Raw genomic sequence first — 26728 nt, 5'->3', positions numbered from 1 at the left:
GGAGACAAGCTAATTGGCAGGAACTATGATAGGAAAATGTGCAATCAATTACAAACTATTTGGCTTCCACCCAGTGAGATAAGACTGCACTGAATACAACAATAACAACAAAATGAAAACAAATGTTCAGTGTAAACATAAGCAGTGAGGGGAAATATTAAATCTACAAGTGCAAAAGCAAGCTGGAAAATCCTGAGGAAAGCGTTTTTAAAGTAAAACATCGCTTTACACATCTTCCAGAGTGAAATAAGAAGTAGTCTACGTGGGTTTGGGAGATGTTACTCGAGAGATGCAACAAAAAAAAAAAAAAGGTAGAAAAATAAAAGAACCAAAAAATACCACAAAGACTACAGAGAAGAAGATGTTATCAATACATATTTTTGAAATAGTAGAAGGCAAAGAATCTGAGAGGGACATTAATTAACCCATCAGAGGCAATAAAAAAATCTTAAGGGAAAAATGCAAAGGATGAAATCTCAGTGTTTAAGATTTTGAGCCTCTAACAATATCTAAAGCAAGTAGAAGAATGGGGACAGGTAGAAACAAGGCCTTAGGAAAGAGATTTTCAAAGAAATAAGATAAATGGAAGAATGTGACTCTTAAAAATAAAAGAGGAACAAGCCTAGATAACATGCACTCTGCAGTAACAGGAAAACAACTTCAACCACAAATCTACCAAGGTAATGCCATTTAAAAATATTTGGATAGATACACACACAAATATTTACATGAATAAGGGGAACACCAGGGAAGAGCTTTTGTTGCAGTATGTCTCACCTGGAATTGTGCAAGCTGAACCTCTCTGGGAGGCTGCAGAGCACCTTCCTCCCAATGTTCCAAGTGCTGGCAAGTGGCAGCCCTGATGCTTTGCCTGTCCCATGTGCATTGCTGTCATGCCACCCCCCAGGAAGGCGCTGGGGGATTATTTCATGGGTGACCTCCCCTGAAAGAGGTGTGAAATGAGAGGCTGCCTATTCAGTAACACCCCCCCACAGAGCACAGGGCTGACGATGGCACCAACCAGAGCAGCCACATTCCTCCCAATCCCATCCCAGCCACCCCCTGTTTATTGGGACAGCCCATGCTGGAGTGGTGCTCCTGGAGCAGGTCCTGAAGCAGCCTCCAGGTCCAGGCAGGCTGCCAAGGGGACAGAGCAGCACAATGCTGGTCCATGGGGCATGAGTGGGGGACAGCTGGCTTAGCCACTTCTCCCCAGCGCCCACTTTTGGAGAAGAGCCAGAGCGCTGGACCGGGGGTGGGGGGGTCACTGTTAGTGTGCCTCATACCTCAGGCAGGACAAGGGCTGGGAAATCCTGATTAATCCTGCAATTGATTTACGTTGCATTTTTCTTATATCTTTCCCTTTATCTTACAACATTTGCCAAGATTTCTGAGTTCATCTTGATCCCAGTCTTCCATCAGCAGCTGAGGCTGCACTCCTGGGGAAGTGCTTGCAGCCCAAGCAGCGCAAAGCTGCAGCAAGCTACCTCTGGAGATAATAAGGTGCTTTGACATTCTCTGGGTCAGCTGTGCATAAGAACTGGCCCCAACCCACCCCACTGTGCATGGCTCACACATAGGAGCGCTGGCCCTGCGTGCTGTGGTAGGAACCACAGAACCTACTCCCAGGTCTGGTCTTGCTTCATGCCTATATCCAGCTTAGCAGAGGATGACTGGTAATAAGATTTCTCTCCTCCAATGGACCAAGCCACCTCCAGCCATCTGGAGAGGTGGTTGAAACCTAAAAGGAGGAGAGTTTCAAAAGGCACTCACTTAGAGGAATGACGAGGGGGAAACAGGAGAGGGAAATGTTTAATAGGAGACAAGCACAATCTCTTACTGCTTTCCAAGTAGCAGCTACTCTCCCATGAATTATGCTCCAAACCCACCAAACTCCATTTAGGAGAGTGGCCTGGGAACAATTGTTGATGCTTCTTACTCCCACCGTGAAAAAGCCACCAGCCACATCTGGCCTTTGCCAAGCCCTGAGATCAACTGTGCTCCCCACTTCCACCTCCCCCTCCACTCCTCTGTCACATGTGACAAACTGCCTTCATGTGTTTTGAGGCCATGTAATCTTGCAAGCCACCTCCCAGCTTCCAGGAACACAAATTTGCTGTTGTATTATCTGGGAACCAAAGGCCAGAGCAAATACGATGCATTTCCTCTATCTGATAACCACCCTGCCACTGGCCTGCTCAGCCTGAAAATGTCATTCAGCTTAAGCGACCATGGCTGTAGCGAGCAAAACTGTCACAAATATGCACAGAAAGGGGATAAATAGAGGCTGATACCGGCTGGCACATTACAGAAACCTGGAGACTGCTCAGCAGAGAAAGAAACCAAAGTAAGCAGAAAGGAGTGACTCCTGCCTGAGCCACTAAGCTCTCCCAAAAAGGCACATATATTTTGAAACTACAGTGGCAGAAACCAAAAGCCATTGCAAGAGCCTGCAGTTTCCACATGACAGAAGCCATGTGGACAGCCTCATCCAGGCACAGCCTCCCTTCCAAATAATGACTTGGAAGACCAGAATCCTGAGGCAAGAAAGCCCCTGTGCTCCGTGGATGCCTGCAGAGGAGTGGAGGCCTCACTTTTGCACCCAGGTTTGTGGTGCAAGATACGTCTGTCTGTGGACACCGTGCTCTGCACACTGGAGATAAACAGGTGACACTTTTGCACGGACCAGAGCTCAGGGACCAGTCTGAATGTGGGGTGGCACACTCACAGCACTGGAGAACCCTCTCCTGCAGATAGCACTGCCGTACCCTCTGCTCCTCTGCAGGCAGGAGCTGTCGGTGAGTTGTGCTCAGCGTGTAGGTGCTGGTGAGTCCCTCTCCAGGCACCTCTGATGAAAAGCTGTAGAGCACAGGAAGAGGTAAGTTGAGACCAAAAGAACTGTGCTCTTAGACCTGCTTTGGTTGTAACATGAATTCCAGCAGAAACAGAGCTGCAGATTCCTGTCACCACTACCTTGGCTGTGTCCAGTGCCAGTGGTTTCCCTCCAGACCAGGAGGAAAATAGCAGTGCTCCTTGGGCATGCACTTGCCTGTCAGGAACATGAAAGCAGGAACACACAGATATTTGTATTGCAGGCAAAAGCACAGGCACAGCAGGAATGCCCAGGCAGGCAGATTTACTTCTGCCTTGACTTTTCCTTGTCTCTGTTAAACACTCTGATCCTTCTTACATATGAGCATGAAAAAACTGTTTTTTCTGTCAAAAGTATCCTCATTTCATTTATGGGCCAAAATAAAAGCACTGCAAGGTTATGCAGTTATAAGCACACGTGTATAGATACATATTTATAGGCTTATAATAAAATACAATATTATACAAATGAGAGCTCAGCAGCAAGCAAAGATTCCCGAGCCTGGAAACTTCAATTTTTTTAGCATCAACTTGTACTTTCCCCTCAATTCCATCAGGTAACTCCAGTTCCTCAGGGCTCTTCCCTGGCTCCAGTTTGCCAGCAACTGGACAACCTGAACAAATCCAGGCAGAGTAACCGCAGCAACAGAACCTAAGCACATTTTAGGGAGAGGGCAGAAGACACCACCCTTCTAAACTCTAGTCATGGACCTCCTGATGTGAAAATTGATCAAGAAATTAAAACTCACCAGTTCACTGTTGCAGCCAAGAAACCAGCTGGAGGACATTTTCATATCAAGAACCACATACCAAAGGAAATCATAACTCTAGGATAGTAATGATAGCAGCGTTGCTTAAGTGGCCCAGAAGTGAGAAACATAGGATTAGCAGATTGATTAGGTACAGAGTAAAGTGGGGCGTAGAGAAGGAGATGTATATTGGGACTATCAGGATGATGGGTTTTCCTTATGCTCTACACATCCTACTCTGAGGTGAAGGTCTAACTCTGAAACCAACTGTCTGCAGAAAGAGTTACATCAAAGCCATTGATAGGGCTGGGATTTGCATGCCCCTTCACCCTGTCTGCCTGCAAGGAGGATGTTCTGGCAGAAAATAGGGAAAACTTTTCTCAGAGGTGAGACTGGGTGTACTGTTTAACTGATTCCTCCCCAGAAAACCCATAACCTGGTTTTAAACAAAAAAGGTTTGGGCAGTGTTCTCAGGGCATCTGTTCATACTTACTTAAACACTCTAACAAAAAAACCCCACCAAAATCAAAACAAAAAAACCCCCACCCAGACAAATAAACAAAAAACCCTTTTCCATTCAGGACTACTGGGTTGGTAACTACTCAGAACACAAAGTTTCCATTCTGGGAGAAAATCCAATAATCAGTTAGTCATTGGTGGACATAACGAGAGAAGGTTTTTAAAAGTCTCTCAAGAAGAAAGTTTTCTATTCAAGAGTTGACAAAGTGAAAATTTGGACATTTCAAAAACAGTCAATGAGAAATAAAACACAGGTTCAGTTTTGCCCACTTCCAAAAATTAAAACTACAGCAGATTTGAGAAAGCCCCTGCAGTGTTTCTCTTAAAAACATCTCTGGCAGCCCTCATCAGCACAGTGAGTGCCTGGCTGAGCTCCTGGGCCACTGCAGCACCCAGGGATGCTGGGCTTGGAGAAGCATCACCAGGGAGTCCAGAGCCCATCCCTGAAATGCTGCCTGGCCACAAGCACCCCTGCAAGGCTCTGCAGAGCATGCCAGCTCCAGGCCAGTGCTCATCAGAAGCAGTTCGTGTCTCTTGCTTTTCTCCTCTGGTCACCAGCAGCTCAAGGCAGGGCAGGAGGAAGCAGAGGGACCTGGTCTTCTCTATCCTTCCCCTGGGCTGCTGATGTCCCTGCAAGGTAGTGTAGCCAGACACAGAGCTTAGAGTTACCTCTGCAGACAGAGAGAAGGAGCTCACACAGAGAGAGGAGCTGTGTCGGAGGATGCAGCAAGGCCGCAGCCTGGCAGCATGGAAAAGAATGTAAATAAGAGGTGAACATCCAATCATATGTGAAGGCTAGTGGTAAATATAGATAATAGAGCTAAGAATAGTGTTAGTATGTAAGATTCTAGGAGACAGTGTGTGAGTGCAGCTGTGTGAAGACAATGGAATATTCTGGATGAAGAGAATAAAAGCTGAATTTAGGCCATCATCATCTGGTGCCCAGTTCTATTATTATGGTTGTCCTCACAAACAACAACAGAGCTGCACTCCCTATCACTCATCTGCTGAACTGGCTCACTGCCCAGTGGGGCTTTGAGACATAACATGAGCCAGACCCAGAGCCTTAAGTGTCACAGCCCGAGAGCGGAGAAGGAGATGAGCGACATGAGGGTTCGATGAATTGATGTTAATTTATTATTCCCAGGGAAAAATGATGGGGGCTCCTGGGAAGCTGCGACACCCTCTGGGGACAAAATGTCGCTCCCGCCCGAGGGGAGAACAAGGGTTTGTATAGGTTTGGGGAAGAAGGGACTAGAACAAAGGGAGGAGTTACATGAATGACAGGGGGTACAACCAATAAAACCCGTACAACCATAGCGCGCCATAATAATAACCAATAAGATAACAAGTTGCCTCAGCTATGCCCGCCTAAACTGCGGCACTAGCTGTCCAATCGTAGCTAACCGATTTTCAACCAATCAGAAACTTGTAATTCGTGAGGGGAATAAAATCTTATAATATAAATATAAATATAACTCTTATAATAAATATTAAATATGTTAAATACTATTAAAACTGTCCATAAATATCCAGATAAATAAGGTCCATGTCCGTGGTAATAAATAAAGAGTCCTTTTAGTATTTCTTGTAGGCTTCTTTCCATCGGTAAAAATCTTTTCTTCTCTGTGCCTCCGCATCTCCCCCTTTTTTATCTTTTTGAACGTAGATGGTCTCGTAGTCCGGTGGGCTTGTCTCTACTTGTGCAACATTAGCTTTTGGAAGACAGTACCTTTTGAAAATAGTAACTAAACATGACATTAAACATAACACAACTATGATTGAAATTAAAATTGACACACAAACTAAAAGTATTTGCCTCGCCCAATTTGGAAGTGAAGGCCACTTCAGACCTTCAAATATGTCTGGAGTGTGCCATTTGGGATCTTGTCTTAATTTAGAGACTAATTTGTGGATTGTATTGATGTTTGCCTGAATTGATTTTGAATGATCTGAAAAATTTATTTGTTTTTAGAGACATTGGCTTTTGATACAAATGTCATGCAAGAGCTTGTTATAGCTGTGCCTAGTAATTTGAATTCAATTATGGGCTTATTTGTTTTTGGTGGATTTTTATAAGCATCTAACATTTTCTTACTTAAAGGAACTCCAACTAAACATGTGGAAAACGGATTAGCAACATTATTTGTGGCCAGGCAAATGGTATCAATATTGGTCTCTTTTGCTAGCTGCACCCAGATGTTTTCCCCTTGTCCCATGGACCAAGGTGGCATTTTTGCTGAAGGGGGACATACAACCTGCTCCATGACCAGCAACATCACTGTGATGACACTGATGACACTGTCTTCTCTTGACGAGAAGGAGAGTTGTGAGTTTTCTTGGAGGATCCACAATTCTTCCAGCACCTGTTAAAACACGAGCACAACCCTTCCCCTAAATGGTTAGAGGGAGAGGTCCTGCCCACCCTTCCGTTAATACATGGCATAAAACATGACAGACAAGAAGGAAAAGAAATTTTGTGCTTTAACTTAGAGGACTTGGGGGGTAAAGGGTTACCGTGTACACCAACAACAGATTGACAGTCTTTTGTCCAGTGCCTGCCTTTTTTACATCTTTGACACACTGTTTTAGGGAAGATAGGTGTATTAGGTGCTGACTGAGAACATAGTTGTGGACAATGTTTTTGCAAATGACCTCTTTGATTGCAATTAAAACAAGTATTTGGTCCCGAAAGAGCTGCTGCCATTAGTTTAGCTTTGTGCGTATTAGAATTTATATATTTGCAAGCCTCAATCATCTCAAATAATGTTGGTTCTTTTAAATACTTCAAAGCATGCTGACACTCCTGATTAGCATTCTCAATTATTAGCTTTTTAAATAAAATTTCCTGCGACTCTTTCTGTTGGACCTGCTTGTTTATTGCCTCTTTAAGACGAGTAATAAAGTCAACAAAGGGCTCATCCTGACCTTGCCTGATTAGGGTGAAGGAAGGTGCAGATGCATAAGCATCGGCAACTTTTTTGATTGCCTGCAGAGCAAGGTCACGAGAGATGTTTAAGTATTGTTTTTCAATTGTAACCTGAGACTCTCTTGTTGAAAATGCACCTTCACCATACAGCATGTTTTTATAATGGTCAGGAGGACTCCTTTTATTAGACAGTTTGTCAGTGACATATTTAGCAATTAGAGATTTCCACTCATTTTCAAAAACCGAATTTTGAACCGCTGTCAATAAGCCATTAGTAATCATACGCACATCATATAGAATTAATGTATACACCTGAAACATAGAGTCAAATAAACCCAGAGTAAACAGAGCACCCAAACCATATTCCGCAATAGCTTTTTTAATGTCCTTCAATATTGGATAAGAAATTGGTGTCCACTGAAGTGCAGGTCCTTCGTCAAAATAAATTGGGAAGGCTTTGAGGAAATCTGTGTCTCCCGCCTGAAGCGCTTGGGCTTTACAGTCTTTCCATATATCGGCATGGGATACTAGCCGCGATGTACAGGCCTCATGCCGATCATGGGCGCCGCCGTGTTGTCGGATGTTTTCGGCGGAACTGGCCTTGACGCCATCTTGTTTCCGCCTCTCGTGACTACCGTAGAGTGATGTAACCAAGGGGGAGTGTTCAGGGGAGGAGTCTACAGTGGGAGGGTACTTTGGGCGTGGTGTAGGGATGACGCAACTAGATGTTTCCCGTGCCGCGCTACGACTCCGCCTCCCTCCCTCAGGGTCGGTGCCATTTTGTGGCGCAGGTGGGCAATAGGACCCAGGAGATTTCCCTTTGCCGCTTTGCCTTTTAAGGGTTTTGCCATAGTCCGGGTAATATCGGTGCAGGGATCGAGGAGGAGAAATTGAATTCTCATTCATCCTTTGGTCCTGTAGGACCATCAGAACACTCCTCCAAGCCTCCAACGCCGAACTTGCTCCCGCGACCTTATTGTTTTTGTCAGTCCATATATAAAATACAATTTCGTCCCAATCGGTCAAATTAAAAACATGAGGGACTTTTTCTTGTTTATTATCAAGCCATTTCGCCAATAGCTTTAAGGATTTTTTATCTGGCGACTAGCCGTGCTGTAAAATCAGCGTTTTCAGGTGCCGATATTTTTCGCGCTCCGTGGTAGAGAGTCGCGCACCCATTTTTGTCGAGTGGGGGTTTGGAAACGGGGAAGGGATTAGGACTGCCCCAGCTGCTCACCTTCTTCTGCCGGTAGTTGAAGGTGCGGAGGGGACGGCAACGATCCGTAGTCCTTGTTGCCTGCCGTTCAGCTGGGGGTGGCTGACGGGAAGATCATCCCACCACTGGGTCTTCAGTATCCCATCCGGGCACTCTGGAGTTTTCTCAATGTGAGAAACCTCTACAGAGCCCCGCGCATGGGCGCTATATGTCGCAGCCCAAGAGCGGAGAAGGAGATGAGTGACATGAGGGTTCGATGAATTGATGTTAATTTATTATTCCCAGGGAAAAATGATGGGGGTTCCTGGGAAGCTGCGACACCCTCTGGGGACAAAATGTCGCTCCCGCCCGAGGGGAGAACAGGGGTTTGTATAGGCTTGGGGAAGAAGGGACTAGAACAAAGGGAGGAGTTACATGAATGACAGGGGGTACAACCAATAAAACCCATACAACCGTAGCGCGCCATAATAATAACCAATAAGATAACAAGTTGCCTCAGCTATGCCCGCCTAAACTGCGGCACTAGCTGACCAATTGTAGCTAACCGATTTTCAACCAATCAGAAACTTGTAATTCGTGAGGGGAATAAAATCTTATAATATAAATATAACTCTTATAATATTAAATATGTTAAATACTATTAAAACTGTCCATAAATATCCGGATAAATGTCCATGGTAATAAATAAAGAGTCCTTTTAGTATTTCTTGTAGGCTTCTTTCCATCGGTAAAAATCTTTTCTTCTCTGTGCCTCCGCACTTTAGCTTGCCTGGTGGATGGAATTCTGCCTGAAGGAAGAATCACAAGCCTTCACACCCAGGTCAGTCTTCCGTCTTCAAGTCATTCCTGTTCTGGTAGTCAGTTGCAATATATGGCACCAAATCTCTCTCTCAGGCTTGAGATATTTTCTATGCAAAAAGAAAGAAAAAAGTAAATTGTGACTTTTGATAACTTAAGGCAATCTTATTTTTCTGTTGATGAGCATCAGAGATGAAAAACCTAAGCTTCAAATTAGATACAGCTGATGTCTGAGGAAAGCTGACCCTTCCAGCCAAGAGGAGGGGTGGCAGTGGATGAGGGGCTTAGTGCCCAGCCACTAGGCATAGGGGTTTTAGCAAAACCACACGTGGATTGGGTCTAGCCCAGTCAACCCACCACACACATGCTAAATGGAGAAAGGAGCTTCTTGGCACTGCTTAAGACCAGCCTTACTCCAGAGGGAACTAAAGGGCTGCTCATGTGCTTCATTCTTTGTCATTTTTGAATATCAAATTCCAAGACACATTACCCTTTTGCCACCATGAATTCAAATGCTGGTGCTCACCTGAAATAAAACACACAGGGCCTGACCTGACCAAGAGGTCAGAGGGAGAAATACACCCAAACACAAGGTATTTCCATCATGACCACTAACTGACTACTTTCCTTTAGCCAGACAGGCTCAGAGCACCACAGCTCTTTTTGATAAAGACACTTCATTCCTGGCCCCTGCAAGCTAAGGCAGAGGGTCAGGAACTGCTTGCCAATCATCTGACAAGTGCTGGGAATATGGTTTCATTAAGTCTCTCACAGCCCAGATCTGAAGGTTTCATAGTGATTGGGTGGGGAAGACATAGTGGTTTGTTCAGATTGGGGAAATAATTAAAAACACAGAGCCCATGAAACCTTTAATCTTGGTATTCATCATCACTGGGATCTGGGGGAAAAAGGAGAATGGCCTTTGATATTCTTGTTTACCCTAGAAGTTTCTTACCACAAGGTTGGAATTGTGTAGCAGTACCAGCATACACCCTCCTGCTAGAACAGAACCTGTGGATTTACACCAGAGCAGACCAAGAAGCAGCCCTTTCTTACCACTGTCCAAATCTGGCCCTAACGATGCCAATGGGCACTTGGCTCACTGTGGAGGAAAGACAGAGGCTAATGGGACCTCAGGAGGAAGGAACTTGCTGGAAAGGGAAGACCAAACTTGGTGATGCAGCCACGGTGAGGAACCCAAGCAGTGCCCCACACAGCCCCTTGACTGCGGCCACACAGGCAACAGCTCACAGACTGTCAAAGTAGTCTGAAGATGCACATGCCCTCAGCACCATTCCCACACTCAGCAGAGCCTCTCTGCTTCCAGCAACCGGCTGGTGGAAAAGCTGGAGGATCAGCCAGGGCTGATAGGACAACAACAAAGTGCCAATTTGCATGGAGGATGCTCCACGCTGGAGGTAGGGAATGGCAGCTCCATGCTTCCCACAGTTCGCAATCTCACAGCTCCTCCGAAAGTAGTCAGGCAGGTCTAGAGGGGTGGGAGGCACCACCTCCACTGCTGGGAAGGGAAAGCAATTTGGAAAAAGCAAAAAGGAGTCTGCAAAGAGAATTTGTCCTGATTTCCTTTGGCCACACTTCCCTGAGAGCAGAGACTGCCCAAGGTGTAACAGGAAGGCCCTGAGGGATGAAAGCAAAAAGTACAAGGAACAATTTGTGTTTCTTTATCACCGGAGCTGAGAGAGAAACAGGGACGTAGAACAGATGCTTTTAAGGACAAAGCAAAGCAAGTTTTCTTTTTGCAGAAATCTCAGGTGCTGCTTTGTGCAGCAGCACTCCCTGCACACTCTGTAAATGGAAGTTACACAGAGATCATGTCCAATTTTTGTTCCAAACAGGAATCTGACCCATCAGCCTCCTAGAATTGCCTTAGCAAGAAAAAACCCAACCTTTAAGTTATGGACAGCTTTTCTGTTGCTGTGTACTCCTCCATTATTTATTCGTTCAGCTTTGTGTACTGTCTTAACACCCCTAAATCCTAGGGTTTGACCATTCCAAGTATATTCCCACCAGAAGCCAGGGGAAACCAATACCATGACGTATGGCAAGGCCCAGAAAGCAAGCAACCCCAGCTGTTTTCAAAACTTACCAGTATGGATACAAACCTGGATAACAGCTTGCAGCTGCACCAGTAGATCACCTCCTTCCAGCAAGAAGTGAAGAGCAGAATCACCACATGCTCACCTGGGGGCTGCTTCTTCAGCACTGGGCAGGGATGCTACCAGGTGATCCCACTTCTTCACCGGGTGTTCTCAGACACTGGTGTGCAGTGACTGTCTCTCCCAAGACTGTTTCTAGGGAACGCTAAAGCATCCAACTCCTGTCTCTCTCCTGCTTGAGAGACTGTCCAGAAAGAAGGTAGTGGGATGCAATGCTATCAATGCGCTGATAATGTCTAGATTTTGATTGTCATAGTTCTGATTTTAGCAAGAAATTTTGTCTTTCCTTTCCCCTTCCCCCCCCCCTCCCCCGCGTGTATGTGTTAATGGGCCACCAGATAAACAAAGGAGTTGGCCTGAGCCCTAAATGACCAGACATTAATCTCCTAGCAACGAAGGGGGAGGAATTGGGGAAAAAGGCCAGGGTGTGTGTATGGAAAGAGGTGGGGTTTGGGGGTTGGAGCTCAGTTCTGGAGCCGGAGGGGAGGCGGCAGCGTGGAGGAGAGGCTGGCTGGTTTCTTCTTTGTCTTTTGCCTGTTGGAGGAGAGTTTTGCTGCTGTTCTCTGCGCAGCTGTTTGCTGGTTACGGGCCTGGCTCACCGCGGGGTCCTCACCAACTGAAAATCGTGAATTTTCTTCCATTGGGAGAGCTTTCTGTTTCCCTCCGCCTTTCCCCCTTCTCCATCACCACCGGGCGGCAACCGAGGATCCAACAGCGCCGCCTGGTGACGGGTACTGGACATTACAAGTTCTACTCCTCCAGTGATCCAACAGCGCCACCTGGTGACTACTATAGAACATTACAAGTTCTGCACTTTTTGATAACTCAACAGCGCCACCTGGTGAACGGTATAAGACAAGTTTTTGCATCTCCAGTGACCCGAAGGCGCCCCCTGCTGACTGTGGCTGGAACTGCACCAAAAGGTGCTAAAAATTGAACTATTTGATTTTCTTTTTTGCCGGTTTTATCGGTTTTGTTCTTGAAGGGGATTATTGGTGGGTATACGGGTATTGCTTGGTTGTTTTACTTAGTTTTTTTCGTGTTCCTGCTAATACACACATACCTTTTAATAAAGGGCTGTTATTTTTTCCCTTTTCCATAATTTGTTTTCCTTCAATCGGAGCCTCTTAATTTCGGATCTGTAATTGCTAGAAAAGAAGGTTTGGGTCTTTTTCTCCTAATCCATCCTCAGCAAAAGACCTTTGTCTCAATTAAACTGGGACATTGATCTTTACAGTATTTCGCTCTGATAATGCCCTTGCAGAGACACACACAAGACCTGGCTAACTGAATTTCCAGCTGTTTAAAGGGAAAAGTTAAATCATTAGCTGACAGAAGTAAACAGAATGTGTTTACCTGAGCTGCTTCTCAAATTCATAGTAGAGATATGAGTGGGCCCCACTGCCATCACAGAACAGCAGTTGCAAACACCTCATTTCTCTGGGGAGCTACAAGTGTGCCCACTGCCTGGGGGGGTGAGCTGAGCTGCTGCAAGGCTGAGCACAGACTGCATCAACTTGGAAAAGGATGCAGCAGTTCGATCAGCTGGCACATCACCCATCCATCAAAACCAGCTGCCAGGCTGGCTAGAGACATCAGCCATCACCTCAGGACCTGTGTGTTCAGAGGTGGCTGCTCTCCTCAGGTATTAATGCCCATAGCAGTTCCCTCTAGCACGTGTCTTTAAATGACTTTTGGGGGGAAGTGTGGGGTGATGCACAGACTGCCAAAAATTGACCTCTGAAAAGCCTCCAATCAAGACACAATGCCCTACCTAGGATTACAACTATTCACTGCAGCAGGGCTTTTGTTTCCAAGGCATTCAATGCATGTCTCCTTACAGGTATCTCTGTTTTTCAATAAATCCTTGCTGCTTTCATTTCCTTTACCCTGCAACTTAACACCCGTTTGTACCGAGCCATCTCATTACATAAAGCTCAATGTCTTGCTGTGCAGTTTCCAGCTGTCCTATGCATTTATCACCTCCCAAAGCCAGCATGGCTAGAATTCCAATAAGGGCTGGATTTATAGCACCTCCCCACTGCCCTGGTGCTCCAAGCAGAGTTCCTGTTTGGTTAAGGCAGGCTGACCAAACCTTCTCAGTGACCACAGCTGGAGAGGATGTGAAGTTCTCTGCTTTTCATCTAACCGGAGTAAGGCTCAAATCTTGCTTTTAGCAGACCAATTCTCAACATCTTACAGGGGTTTTCAGAAGTTATTTCAGGAATGATTGTAAGAAACTTTTTCCACCCTTTCAAAACCTTCTATTTCCAACACAAAAATGACTGCTGTTGTACAGTAGTTCGCTTAAGCAGTCATTATTTTTAAAGTTATGCAAAATGTACTTAGGATGACAGCAAGACACGTCTGATAAGCAACTAGTGACTATCTGATTACTTTTTGCTTTGTTTTGCTACAACTCTGTGTTGTGTTTACTCTAATAATTATTAGAACAACAGGAGAATGAAAGTGATAGCTCTCCTCAGTCATCTGCCCAGTACACACACTACTGCTGAATGAAGGCTGCAGACTGTATCATTTTCTCCTAGAAGATGAGATGCCCCTGTTCATGCTCCTTGGATTATGTCTTTCTTCCAGTGCAAAAAACTGTGTACAAAAGGACCATGCATCAGTAACACTGAGACTTCAACCAGAGCAGCTTGGACGTGCATCTACACGTAAGGGACTGACATACCTGCTCACAGGCCCACATGGAGTTAGGTGTGAGCAGCCCACTGAGAAACCTCTGGTTCTGCCACTTAGTTTTCCATGCATCTTAAAAACTGCAGTTCAGATAGGTGGCAGTTTTTTCCTTCAAATTTGATATGCCATAATGATGAATGAAGCCTAGGAAAACATCTGTATGGAAGATCATTTTATTGATGGATTCTGATGAACCCTTCATGCCCATTCAACGAAGAGGAGAAAGATCATGGAATCTTCCTCAAAGCCACATCCAGGCCCATGAGGGCTAAGGTGACTGGCAATTGTCACCACTATAATCCTAGCCCAACCTGGGTGTCTTCTGTGATGAACTATAAGGACAAGGGGAAAGCAGTGGGCACTTACCCAGACTTACTGCAAAAACACACCCGTGGAGTGGATGGATAACAGGCAATGGGGGTGGAAAATGGGGTGGATTTCTGTGCTCAGACTTCAGCAGTCAACAATTTGAAATCTAGGAGGTGCCCAGCTGCAAGTGCAGTACCTCAGGAGCTGGTACTGGAGACTACTGGTTTGTCTTACCAACCTGGGTGGTGGGATAGGGCACGCTCTTGTTTGCAGATGACACCAAACAAGGCTGGTGGAGGACGGGAGCAGGACACTCCAAAACATGAGAGAACTCCTATTTAGTTGGATCTTGACTGGCTGAAGTGATGTGCTGATGGAAAGTTTGTTAAGCCCATTAGCCGTGCACATGAGAAACCAAAAGACCTGGGGCTAACAGTGGCCACAGCGAATAGGAGTCAGCAAAACTTGCAGCTATAAAGGCCAGCACTGTTCCAGGATGCACAGTAAAAGCATGGCCAGCAGGTTCAAGGAAGTTATTTTCCCCACGTATTCAAGACTTGTTAAGCTGAATCTGGTATAACATTATCCAGTTTGGGCCTTTCCATTACACAATTAGACATGACCAACCTGCAAGAAGTCCAGCTGAGGAACACCAAGTCTGTTCAGGCTGCAGCTCATGGTATGGCTCAAGGGAGCTGAGCTGGGCTTGTTCAGCTTGGAAAATAAGGCTGCAGGACCTGCAGTCTTCAACTACCCAATGGATTGTTACAGAAAATATGGAGCCACTCTTCCAGTGGCAACAGGCAAGCTACAGCAAGGGAGAATCTGTACATTAGATAAAAGTTTGCGCTGAAGATACTAAAAAACCAAACAGGAAGTCAGAGGTTGTTGAATGCTCATCCCTGGAAATAGTCAAAATTTTATTGGACACAGCCCTGAAAAACTTCACCCCCTTTCAAAGTCAGCACTGCTCTAGTCACGAGGTTGACCCACATGACCTCCAGGAGTACCCTCCAACCTAAATTCACTCTATGGTTCTAAAAACTGAAAAGATCAATGCAAGCTTCACAGTGTGGCTAATGTAACAGACAACTGTCTGTTATCTTATGCTGCGTGACTGTATTCCAATCCCTCAAGATAATTTCCATAATATCATCAATATTACCTTAAGCCCTCATTATCAAATAGTCCAGGCTGCACAAGCATTCAGCTACAGATGATCTGTCAAACCAATAAATCCTAAAAGCAATGGTACTGAAGGTCAGGAGTGACATTTCTGTCTCTGTGATTAAAGTTGCCAAATTCCAGGCTCTGGGTTTTACAAAAAAAAAGCTTGAAACCACATAGTTTGTATAAGATATACAACTCAAGTTCTGACCATTTTCAGCCCCTCATAACAGCTCAGGTGATTTCTTTGACCTTATGTGTCAGACACATGGAAAAAACCAACACAAAGAGTGGGAAGTAGCCTTTGTAGATATTAAGACACGTACCTTTCTATATACACATGAGCTAATGGTTTTTGAATACTGAGATTTTGTCCCCAAAGCAAGAGAGATTTTTTTTCTACAGCAGTAGCAGACCTGTAAGAACATTATTACCTTAGCTCAAGTTTGGGTTGCTTCTTTGCTTATGCTTTTATAAAAGTTCAAACCCCTAAGATCTGGAGACAATACCACAGCTGTATCTTTATGTTTTTCAACCACTAACTACATATCTACAAATTTTTCCAAAAGTTAACATTTATTCGTAAGTTCATACTATCAGCAATCCTTTGATAGGAATTATGCTCTTAAAAAACAGGCTTAAAACAATAAGATGTGAAGCTAATAATGGTCTTCAGTTTATGAACACCTTATCCAAAAGCAGACGAGACACCTATAACAAGTGTGGCAACCTCCTTTCAACAGTGAAACAGAGGCTCTATGAAAAGGTTATATGCAAAACAACTACTAAAAATGTGACTTTTGCACGATTTGCACATCTCTTTCTGTTGTTTACTCCTTTCTGTGCTTGTTACAAGCAGAATGATGACTGTGGCATCATACAGATGTTTGTTTCCATCTCGTTGTAACCAGTGCTACTGTTAACATTCTCCACCACACCTTCTACGCAGAGAAACAGGAACATGCAATGCAGATTTACTCAAAGATCTCTTTTCCAGTTGATGGTGATTACACATAACAACGACTTTATCGCGACAGAGAATGCAGGAATGGAAAAGAGGATATGCTCAGTGGCTAACAGGATACGCTAATCCTATCTTCCCTGTTGTGTCATGGATTCTAGGAGTCAGGAAAGAATACAGAACACTGGGATTCTTTAAGAAATCTCGTATTAGTCTACTTCTGGAACGATTAAACATCTGTGACAGATAGTCTACCCACTCTATATAGGGAAACATTTATGTAGTACCATCAGTTAAAGCTCGAAGGAAAGGAACAACTGTTTAAACCAGTTTACCAAAACTAAGTGTACATTGAGAAGAATAAAGTTTAACTGGAGGCAAAAAGAGGGTTTGTCTAGCTATAGCATAGACTCCTTCATAAATAAGTAAACAAATAATACTCTTAAGTTTGCTAGGGTGCCCGTACAGCCACATGCTTAACCAGAGCTTGCTTTTGCTTTTAACGCCATTTTAGTCTCTAAGGAGCAGAAATTAAAAGTCTGTGCCCAATTTGCACTTAAAGCCCCCAAGACCCCCTATCTTCTGCCCTCCATCTTATTTCATTTTCTTTTGCACATCTTCCTCTTCCCAGGTAGCAGGCACAAATAAAAGAAAGCAATAAAGTTCCATCTACCTGAGCTGAGTATTTTCTTTTTTTTTTTTGATGGATAATTCTGCCAGATAAATAAACTTCTAAATATTAGAGAACAAGAGAAGGGACACAGAACAGTCAAGACAGCGCACTTTTGTTTTTGTCAATATTTCTTTAAATCCCAATCCAGCTCCTAGTAAGACTGGACACTACTTACAACACTCCTAGAACTGCAGAAGAATGGAAACACAATAGGGAGCGAGTGGAGAGGGGAGACAGCTCAGTGGCTGACTTCAGACATTCACATACACAAAGCCAGCATCCACTGGAGTCGTTAAGGCCCAGATGCCCCACTAATAGGAACAAACCCAAACACAAAGGTAGCACATGAAATGTATTTACCTATTTAAACACAGGCAGCTGGTCAAGCTAGAATGGGGAAGGTAACTGCTAATTCCTTGTACTACAAGGAAGGAATGGAGTAAAAAAACCCAAGCCCACGGGCAGGTTTTTGCTTTGTGAACCTCTGTCTGTGCTGCTGGTCAACAGTGGTAAGTATAAAAAAATCAAAGAAAAATAATCTATTTATAGAACAAGTCAGTAGTCTGAGACATTTAGAAAAAAGTAAAAACAAGTCCTTCTTTAAAAATGGATTTACTAAAACAGCTGTCACCCAGGATGACCCCAAGCCCCTCTGGTCCTCTGGCAGAGCCAGGGGCGACTTCAAAACAGAACTGTTGCTGATTGTACACTGGTGCACATCCAGCAAAGCCAGCAGGGAGGGGGATTTGCATTGTGAACAGTATCTGCAGACTGCTTGTGGTATCACAGGAGGCCGTGCCCGTAGCCTGGTGATACTGGAAATAGTTGTGGGTGAAACTTTTCACAGAAGCACATGTGCTCAAGCCCTCTGAGGTAAGTGGGCTGTCTTCTTTCCTTCCCATCCCTGGATACAGATCTCAGAAGCTGGTGCCCTGGGTGCTGTACCTCCTCACCAGCTCCATCCTGCGTGAGACAACTTTAATGTGCAGGAGTGCAGAACTCTAAGCAAAGCCTAGAAAAGGAGAGGGCATCCCCACGGAAAGGGAAGCACTCTGCTCTTCCCAAGTTCTGGTCTAGCTAGACATTATCGAATGTTTTCTGGCCCTCCTCAGGACAGGAAGATCGGCTTTTTCCCACCAAGGAAAAAGTTTTGCCTAGTGGAGTAGAGTTGGGTTTCTTTTTCAGTAAACAGATCCTTTGCTGATTTCTGAGATTATGAGCTCCTCTGCCCTTTAGCTACAAAAGAGAAATGAAAAGAAATTCATCCACTTGCTCCCATCCTTATAGTGTAGTGTTAGCTGCCTGGATATGGAGGCAATTTAACTCTCCCAATACACTGCTCAGTGCTCTGGGCTGGCACGGAGAGGCAAAAGGTAACTTCCGAAGTCACCTCCTTAGGATAACCTGATAGGCCCAAAAGCTCCAGCCTCTGCCCACCAATTCCAGGCCAGCTCCACTGCCAACACATACTTCTAACACCCTGAAGTGTCTAATCTAACAGCCTCAAGTATGCTCAGTCTCTAAGAGCAACAGCCACACTCAAAGATGGAAACACTCAAGTCAGAAAACACTGGTTGGGGCTCCTAATCAGGTGGTGTCTGCATAGATGAGTCAGTATCACTGTGCCTTGACATTCCCGTCGCATGAAGGAAGCCAGCTGTAAGGAACGGACCAACTCTGCTGCAGGTCTGTACATCCTTGGAAGTGAAGCTCAGTGGCTACATTAGCTTCAAACCCTCTATTCCTGTAGGGTTTCAGTGGTCCATTTCCCAACAAGTTCCGGGCGTCGAGTAGTTGCTAACTTGTCTCCTTAAGATCTTCCATTGGCAGTTTGTAGCTCAACAAGAAGGGAGGAGGTGGTGCGTGAGCAGGGCTGCTCGGTCCCTGCATGGGTTTCTTTGCACAGTTTATACAGATGTAATCCTCGTTCTCAGCCATTTCGGGAGAGACACCGACACAGACCTGATGGAACCACTCATCGCAGCCCCCGTCACACTGCACCCAGTCCACCTGCAAGAGAGCACAGCAGCAGCACAGGGCATGTTACAAGGAAGGACACACAGGCACAGTCTATATGAAGAAAATACCTTCTATTAAACCCATCTGAGGTGCCTGGCACGTACCAGCTTTTGGGCACAAATTAATGCCCTACAGAGCTTGTTTTAGTAACTGCTTCGGTTTATTAAAAAATAACTCTCTTCCAACGAACCTCTTGCATCCTTAGACCACAACAATGCAAATGTACACTACTACTATTGAGGAAGATGACTCAGCTTTCCCCAAATAAAAGGAAGTATGCTAGAACACATTTAAAATAGGAGGACACTCAGGGACATTACTTCAGCATAGATAAAAGTCTACAAACACACATTCTAAATTACGTACACCCTCTTAGACTGCATTATCAAATGGCAGCTTTTGAAGCCTAAAAATTACGGAAAACAAAAAGACAGTGCTTTTGGTAAAAAAAGAAAAAAAAGAAAGAACTGTGTGACATCAATAGTTTTAATATTTTTCTACCAGCTAGATATTGGGTATACAGCTGGACAACAAATACCAAAAAATGCACACACAACTTTAACTCTTAAACATCGTAACATTTAACCTAGAATATTTCAGACTTTGAGCTGAACTTGCTATAGAACAACTGGGAAAAACATAAAAAAGTAAATTAAAACTTAGGAAGGAAAAAGGATTAATTATTTGATTTCCATAATTCCCTGAATAAAAGGGTATGTTAATTTGAGCCAGTGGGCAGAAACTGTGATCTGCAGGATAAGAAACACAGATTCTCCATTCTAATGGCATGCATTGGTACAGCTATAAAAATTGTTACTGCTGTAGTTCTGCTTTCACCTTACAGAGGAATGTGGTAACATATTAGGAAAATAGCACTAGTGCCAACCTATGAAAATGAAGAAACGTTATCTTTTACTTTAGTTTGTAGCAAACTTCTCCTGAACATATTTTCAAAGTGATTAGTAATGGTCATCAACAGCTGCAGCTTCAGTCATTACACTCCTGTATCTGCCACATTTTACTTGTGTGACAAGTACATATTTATGGTGTTCACCTGTCAAATGCACAAAAGTACATCCAACCTTGTGGCAAGGCAGTCATTCCATTAAAAACTTTTGATTATAAAATCAGGAATTTTACTCAGTTTCGTTCATGGAAGTTTGACAAATTTAGTACAACCTTATTTATAATAGGAGCTTAAAGGCACTCTCCTCACGCTTACAATCTCAATTTCCATAAAAATGTAATAATATGAGGAAAATATCACCTGTGAAGAGAATACAAATACTATCATCTTTTGAGTGACTGAGTGTAATTTCTATCCTTGATCTAAGTTTAAGACTTCAAAACTGGTCTTTTAACTGGTTTGTTTTTTTTTTTGACTGTTCCAATGAAGACTTGAACTCAGTGTTTCAATTCTGCACAACAAGAAATAAGTTCTTTGTATTTGCACTTGCTCCTATTCTCTCTTCTGCAGTATAGTCTCAATCCCACAGTTATCCGGGGTGTGTGTTTTCTACTTTCTAGAAAGCAGAAAAAAACATTTTGAAAAAACTTTTTTTGATCATCAATTAGTCTGTGTTAAAAGCTGACAATTAGGATGGGCAGTACCACTGAGACAGGCAGATCAATTTTCTTTTGTAATAATCAAATCAGGTCTAAAATCACTCATTATTCATCTCCAACAAGAAAAATGAAGCACTGAAGCTGGTAGATCACTCAGCCTACAACATCACTGTTCACAGACTGTATGCAAGAAATAGAGAAAATTGACTTCATTTAGGAACATCGCACATCCCACTCCTGCTCAGAAACACAGGAACATTTCTATCTGAGTCAAAGAATTAATCCTTTGAATCAGCCAATGCATGTTGCACATAGTCAACAAAAAATTACACAACTTGAAGAAGTTAAACTTCCTGACCAAGACCTTTACCCAGACTCTAAATTCCCATCTTTTCCTGTTTTAAAGTACCTACAAGAGTAAGGAAGATCTACAGTTTAATCCGCTACATCTACACCTTGTGTACCTACCCAAGTACTACTCCATACTCTCTCATTTCCAATCACACCACTTTGGTTTCTCGTGCTGTTCAACCTAAATATTACGTGGCACAGAGGGAGTTTGACTCTGCACGTCAAACTGCCTGTGACAGAACTAAGGGAAAACTCACTTTGTCCTTGAAGGGCCTTTGGCAGTTCTGTGCAGCACACACGGCATTCTCGTCATCTGACTCTTCTGCTCCTGACCAGTCGTACTTAGAAGGAATATCAAGAATCTTCTTCTCTCTTTTCTTCTCTGTGCTCTCCTTTACTAGTTCTACCTTGGCAACAACTGCCTTCTCTCGCTTTTTCTTCCGCTCCTCTTCTTTAGCCAGTTTCTTTGCCAGTTTGTTCAGCTCCTTTGTCTTATCCATGGTGAGTTTTAGCTTCTTCTTCTTCGGTTTTTCCAGTTTTTTCAGCTCTTTAGATTTTTGCTTCATATCTCCAAAGAACTGCTCTGCTCTCTCCAGTTTTCGTTTCCGCTTCCTCTCAGAAGAATCTCTCCCTCTCATTTTCAACGGTTTTTCATCCATGCTGTCATCCTTCATAGAAAGAGTGAAGAGAGATTTTTATTCAAATGCACATTTTCCGCAAACCTGTTGTCTGAGAGATGTACTTACCTCTACCATTACACTGACATGGTATGACAAAACCTACTCAACAACATACAGTCACAAATTCTAAGCAAAAAGGCACTTAACTTTATTTTCACCATATTCAAAACAATTCAGTGTTACCAACTGTGTCAAAGTACAATCAATCAAAAATACCCAGTGGAAAAAGTAAATCATCAGCAAGGGTAAGGAGGCAAAATAAGCAATAATTACAACTCCCTTCTCACATTGTTTTTTAATAGAAGTTGAGAAGATTAATCATTCGTTAGATGCTCCTGCTTATTTTTCATCCGAGGTCAGTCTTGCCTGTAATTATTTTTGAGAGAAAGCAACTGCTGTTTTGGAGATTAAGACAGCATAATTGGTGAATTCTTAAAATGGATCATCAACTCAAGCAAGAGAAAAAAGTAACATCAGTTATTTGAAAAGCTTCCAAACTGGCAGAGACATTGTAAATATCCTGGCGTCATCGACAGATCTTAAATAACAGATACAGATCAGAAGTGAGGTTTAAAATTGGAAAACTCTGTCCCTGCAGGTAGCATTCACAGCAATGAGTCCTATTTACATCTCAAAGATTCACATGTATAGCTCCTCTGTACAAACAGGATTGACTCAATTCAGTTAATGTCCTAACTGATGGCAGTTTGGCAACACTTTTAACTCATCCAACTGTATATGGAAGGCATTCATGAAATGAGACATGAATTAACATGCTCATCTAACCTTCACACATGTAACCTTCCATCTTGTATTACCATACACTACTGAGAAATCAAGAAAGAGCCATCTTCTATGTGCTTCCTGTGCATAACCCAAAAAGCAATCATATAACTCCATAGGTACACATGGTCAAACTGACCCCTAAGTGCAGCTGACAGACGATAAAGAAGGGGTTCCAGTCGAGTTCTTCAACAAAAGAGTTCACCTGTTCCAGCACACACCTCTTACCCACTGCATGAACACGGCCAAGTGGTTTTGACTCGACCTCAGAATCAGCAGATAAACCCACTTGATTCACTGTCAGCTGAGCAAAGCAGTCAGGACATCTTCAAAGTAGATTAATAAAAATATTTCTACGTCTATGTTATTCTGAGGAAGAACAGGAATCTTATTACCTGCACTACCAAACCATGTTGTACTAAAAAATAAGTGTTCTTTCCTCAGTAACAAAGTTCAGTAACATATAAGTATCAAGTTATATAAGCTATTGTGTAGACTTTCTATCCTCCTAAATGTTTTTTTGTAACTCTTTTGCAGATTAGTTCTGTTTCCAAGCATAATCAAGAGCAGTGTTTCCTTTCCTAACCCCATATTTTCTAAAATAAGGTTTGCATATGGAACTGCTTGAGAAAACTGTTCTAAATATGGTTAATTGTGGAGGACAGTGCTATGGCATGAGTGAACAAGAACTGAAATTCTGGGACTCTTATTCTGTTATTTTCTGGAATCTACTGCTCCCCCCCCCCCATTGAAATCCACACATGTCAAGTGATAGGCACCAAGACTATATTAAAAAAAAAACCCACCAACAAAATGTGGTGGGATTTTTGTTCCACGTGAGAGTATTTCTTCAAATTCCATACCTCCATGACATGAAGAAACCTCTCCTCAGAGGGTGGGTGAGTCGCCTGTAAAATCCGCCAGATGTGCTGAGTTTCATCCAGCGATACCTCCAGTAGATCTCCCACCATCATTAGATCTTCCAGCTGAGCTTTTGCTCCAGGTGACAGCTCCAATACAGGCGGCTCCAAACTGCGAGGTACCAGTGGACTCTTCCGAGGTTGCTTCCTTGGAGTGCTAGAACCTTTCAGACAGGAGGCAGGTCATAGAATCAGTAAGGCTGGAAAAGACGTCTAAGACCATTGACTCCAACTGTTACCCTGGCACCCCCAAGCCCACCACTACAACATGTCCCCAAGTGCCACATCCACATGTTTTTTCAATACTTCCAGGGATGGTGATGGCACCATTTCCCTGGGCAGCCTGTTCCAACATCTGACCACCCTTCCAGTGAAGAAATTCTTCCTAATACCCAATCTAAGCACCCCCCTTGGCAAAGTTGTACAAAGATAAAAGGAAGAGATGAAAACCAAAAGAAATTACATACTTTTTACAACACTCTAAGGAGGGAGACAATCCCAAACAAAACGCATTGACGCAGGTCATACATCAGATATCAGGAAACTAACTGCAATGTAACTCTACTGTACCTTCTTACAGACATATTCTGTACAACTAGCAGGGGTAACAGAACAGTTCCCCTCCTTACTGACTGCTCTTCCCAGCTATCTATTTAATTTTATCTCAACGTGCACAAAAGGAAATACCTTGAGAGCAGCTTTTAGAAGCAGATGAATACGCATGCTCGGCACAGAACGAAGGAGCAGTCCACATGTGGGTCACCACTTCCTCTGATTTAATAGGGATTTCCTCATCACAAAACAAATTAGGCTCCAAGCTGCTGGAAGATTTTACACTGGCATTGTCCTGAAAGAGACCGACAGAAAACATGCAACATCTGGATCCAGAAAATACCTACTTTAAAGGAAATTCTACTAAGACTGAGCTGTTCCTAAAACCCGACTCTGAAACACCCCACCAGAGACACCAAGACCACGTGCAAAAGCTACAGATTACAACCCTGCTTAAATAGTGGATGAATACAGGAATTAAGGAGATAGGTCAGTAGATTTATAGTTACTGCAAGAGAAGCACTTGGCAAGTTTCCTCACTCAGCAGTCCCTCAAGTATGGTCTTTAGAAGTCAACATGACCAAAGGATATTTACTCATAGCCTACATAATTTCTTATTTTGCTTGAAAAAATTGAGTGCAAGACCATAAAAACTGGCATCTGTAGTAAAGCAGGAGTGTGCTGAGTAAATAACTGTGACTAGAGAAAGATCTTACAGGTGAGGTCCAGCATAGCAACAAATATCAAAATAACGGCAATCAAATGCTGTCCTGGTATTGGGACTTTTATGTCAGGCTTGAATCATTTTAAGACAGGACCAAACACTGAAAGAAGAGGGCTGTGAATATTTCCACAGAGTAATTGGTTTGTGCTCAGCAAAAAGAGTGGTGTAAGATGCTGAAGACACTCAAGGTATTGGGTAAGATGGACATTTGTCTGTTTGGATACATCACGCTAAAGTGGGACATACGCCTCCAGGTGCAGCTGGACGCATTAAGACAAGAGAGATTAGGAATATCTTGGCAGTGGGAGCAGCTTTGTTTGACTCTGCATTACATCAGGCAGAGAAACTAGAGGAGCACAAGCCCACCTGAGTGGATTACCTGATGCTCCCTAGTACTGTTCTCCCTCTTTTTACTCACTCCTGGAGGTGAAATTAGCTAGGATAATCTCCTCAACCAACCATCTATTTTCACAGCACTTTCCACAATTCAGCTATTCCATCACATCTGTGATGAAACTGGACAACAGGGTTAACATACTTAGCGCGCTGTGTACGACTGAAATCTTTCAGAAAACATTAAAAACAAAAAGCTGGTTTAAAAAAAGAGAAAGGCTACAGAGCAGTTATTGACAATATTTACCTGAAGATTAGTTGTGTGGGTCCCAAAATGGCCAACTCAGGAAATTGTACCACCCAGACACTGTCATTTCATGACATAAAAAGGGAGTTTAAGAATGGTAATCTCTGGCTTTGAGTTACACGTTTAAAAGGAAGTCAAGTGCACACTAATGATTTCTGTACAGAATTACAAGTGGGAAATTCAAATTTAAATTGCCCAGATGCAAAGGTAGAATAAATATACTCAGAAAGAAGATATTTCTCCCTACACTGTAAACTTTATATTTTGTACAGTATCTTGTTATGGGTATCTCATTATACTATATTAAAGAAAGTTCAGGACTAATATGTGAATTGATTTTTTAAAGAATCAGCATTCAGTGGCCACAGGCAACACAGGTGCAAAGAAATGAGAAAAATATGAGACACAAAAATGAAAACTATAGGTGAAGAAAATTCACAGTAAATTTGACCAGTGAATTATCCTTATTGAAAGAGATCTTAAAACAAATCCAGTTATTGCACTCGTAATGAAGTATTTACTGGCAAGAACAGTGTTTTAATTAGAAGACACACTATGATCAAACAGGCCTTTTTCACATGTATTTCTATAACAACTGTACACTTGAGAAGCCAGAGAATGTGGTTTTTGAAATACAGTCTATGGACCCTTGGGGATTCAAGGATTACTTCCACAAGAACTTAAGAGCAAATTCATACACGATGCATCATGATCTACATTTTTTTAAACACACTGGAAAATGTTCATGCATCACAATCTGAAAAAACTCAACCCAGTCTAAAAATATTTAATTTCTGAGCAAATTTGCTTTTTCTTTTGAACTTTGCTTCTCATAGTTTAAACCTAAAAATTTGGTTGCCTGAAAATTTGTTTTCTATTCCAAACATGTTAGTTAACCTAACAAAAGACATTTCTGGTCCCTAGCAGCTTTGCATCAATGGTTTTTTACTTTTAAGTTTCTATAATTACATGTAGTGATGGAGATCCAAATCAAAAGGGTTAAGTAACAGATTTTTAAATGATGACAACAGAATCATTAAACAAATGAAATGATGCTCCTGCAAAACCCTCAGATCCTGACAAGCATATGCCATCTTTCTTGACATATGCTTTATCATCATCATGGCTAGGCTTCGCAAACTAAGATTTGAGAGGGGCTCTACCCACGCTTGCTACAAGCGTGCTGATGGCTAAAAAGGTCAATGCGAGATAGACAAGTCCGGTTGCAGAAGGTACAGCAGAAAGACTCCCCAGGTGATATCGACAAGACGCGATTCTTTCTGCGTTGTCTTTTCTCCTCGAGAGTGATCCTGCATGTGTTCTCAAAAGCAGCAGCAGCGTTATAGATGGTGTGTCTCCAGGCCTCCCGATTGGAGGCCAGGGTAGACCAATGGTGGTGATCAATATGGCCAAGGCTGAGG

General features: G+C 43.2%; 1 protein-coding gene across 1 annotated transcript in view; it reads right to left on the bottom strand.

Annotated features, from left to right (window-relative positions):
- Positions 1–15995: 15995 nt before the first annotated feature.
- Positions 15996–26728, bottom strand: part of KDM5A (lysine demethylase 5A) — a 54884-nt gene continuing 44151 nt past the window's right edge. Inside the window, exons 25-28 of the mRNA XM_027906145.1 lie at positions 24079–24238; positions 23335–23555; positions 21266–21676; positions 15996–19082 (exon numbers count right to left, since the gene is read on the bottom strand). Of these exons, the coding sequence (XP_027761946.1) occupies positions 18870–19082; positions 21266–21676; positions 23335–23555; positions 24079–24238 (1005 nt within the window). The 3' untranslated portion in view covers positions 15996–18869. The remainder of the gene's footprint in view (positions 19083–21265; positions 21677–23334; positions 23556–24078; positions 24239–26728) is intronic.

This window comes from Empidonax traillii, unplaced genomic scaffold (genome assembly GCF_003031625.1).
Source record: "Empidonax traillii isolate 1590-97213 ecotype Southwest subspecies unplaced genomic scaffold, ASM303162v1 scaffold25:size3598162, whole genome shotgun sequence".
NCBI lineage: Eukaryota > Metazoa > Chordata > Aves > Passeriformes > Tyrannidae > Empidonax > Empidonax traillii.
Note: the sequence above shows the minus strand (reverse complement) of the source record. Positions and strands in the feature narration are given on the sequence as shown.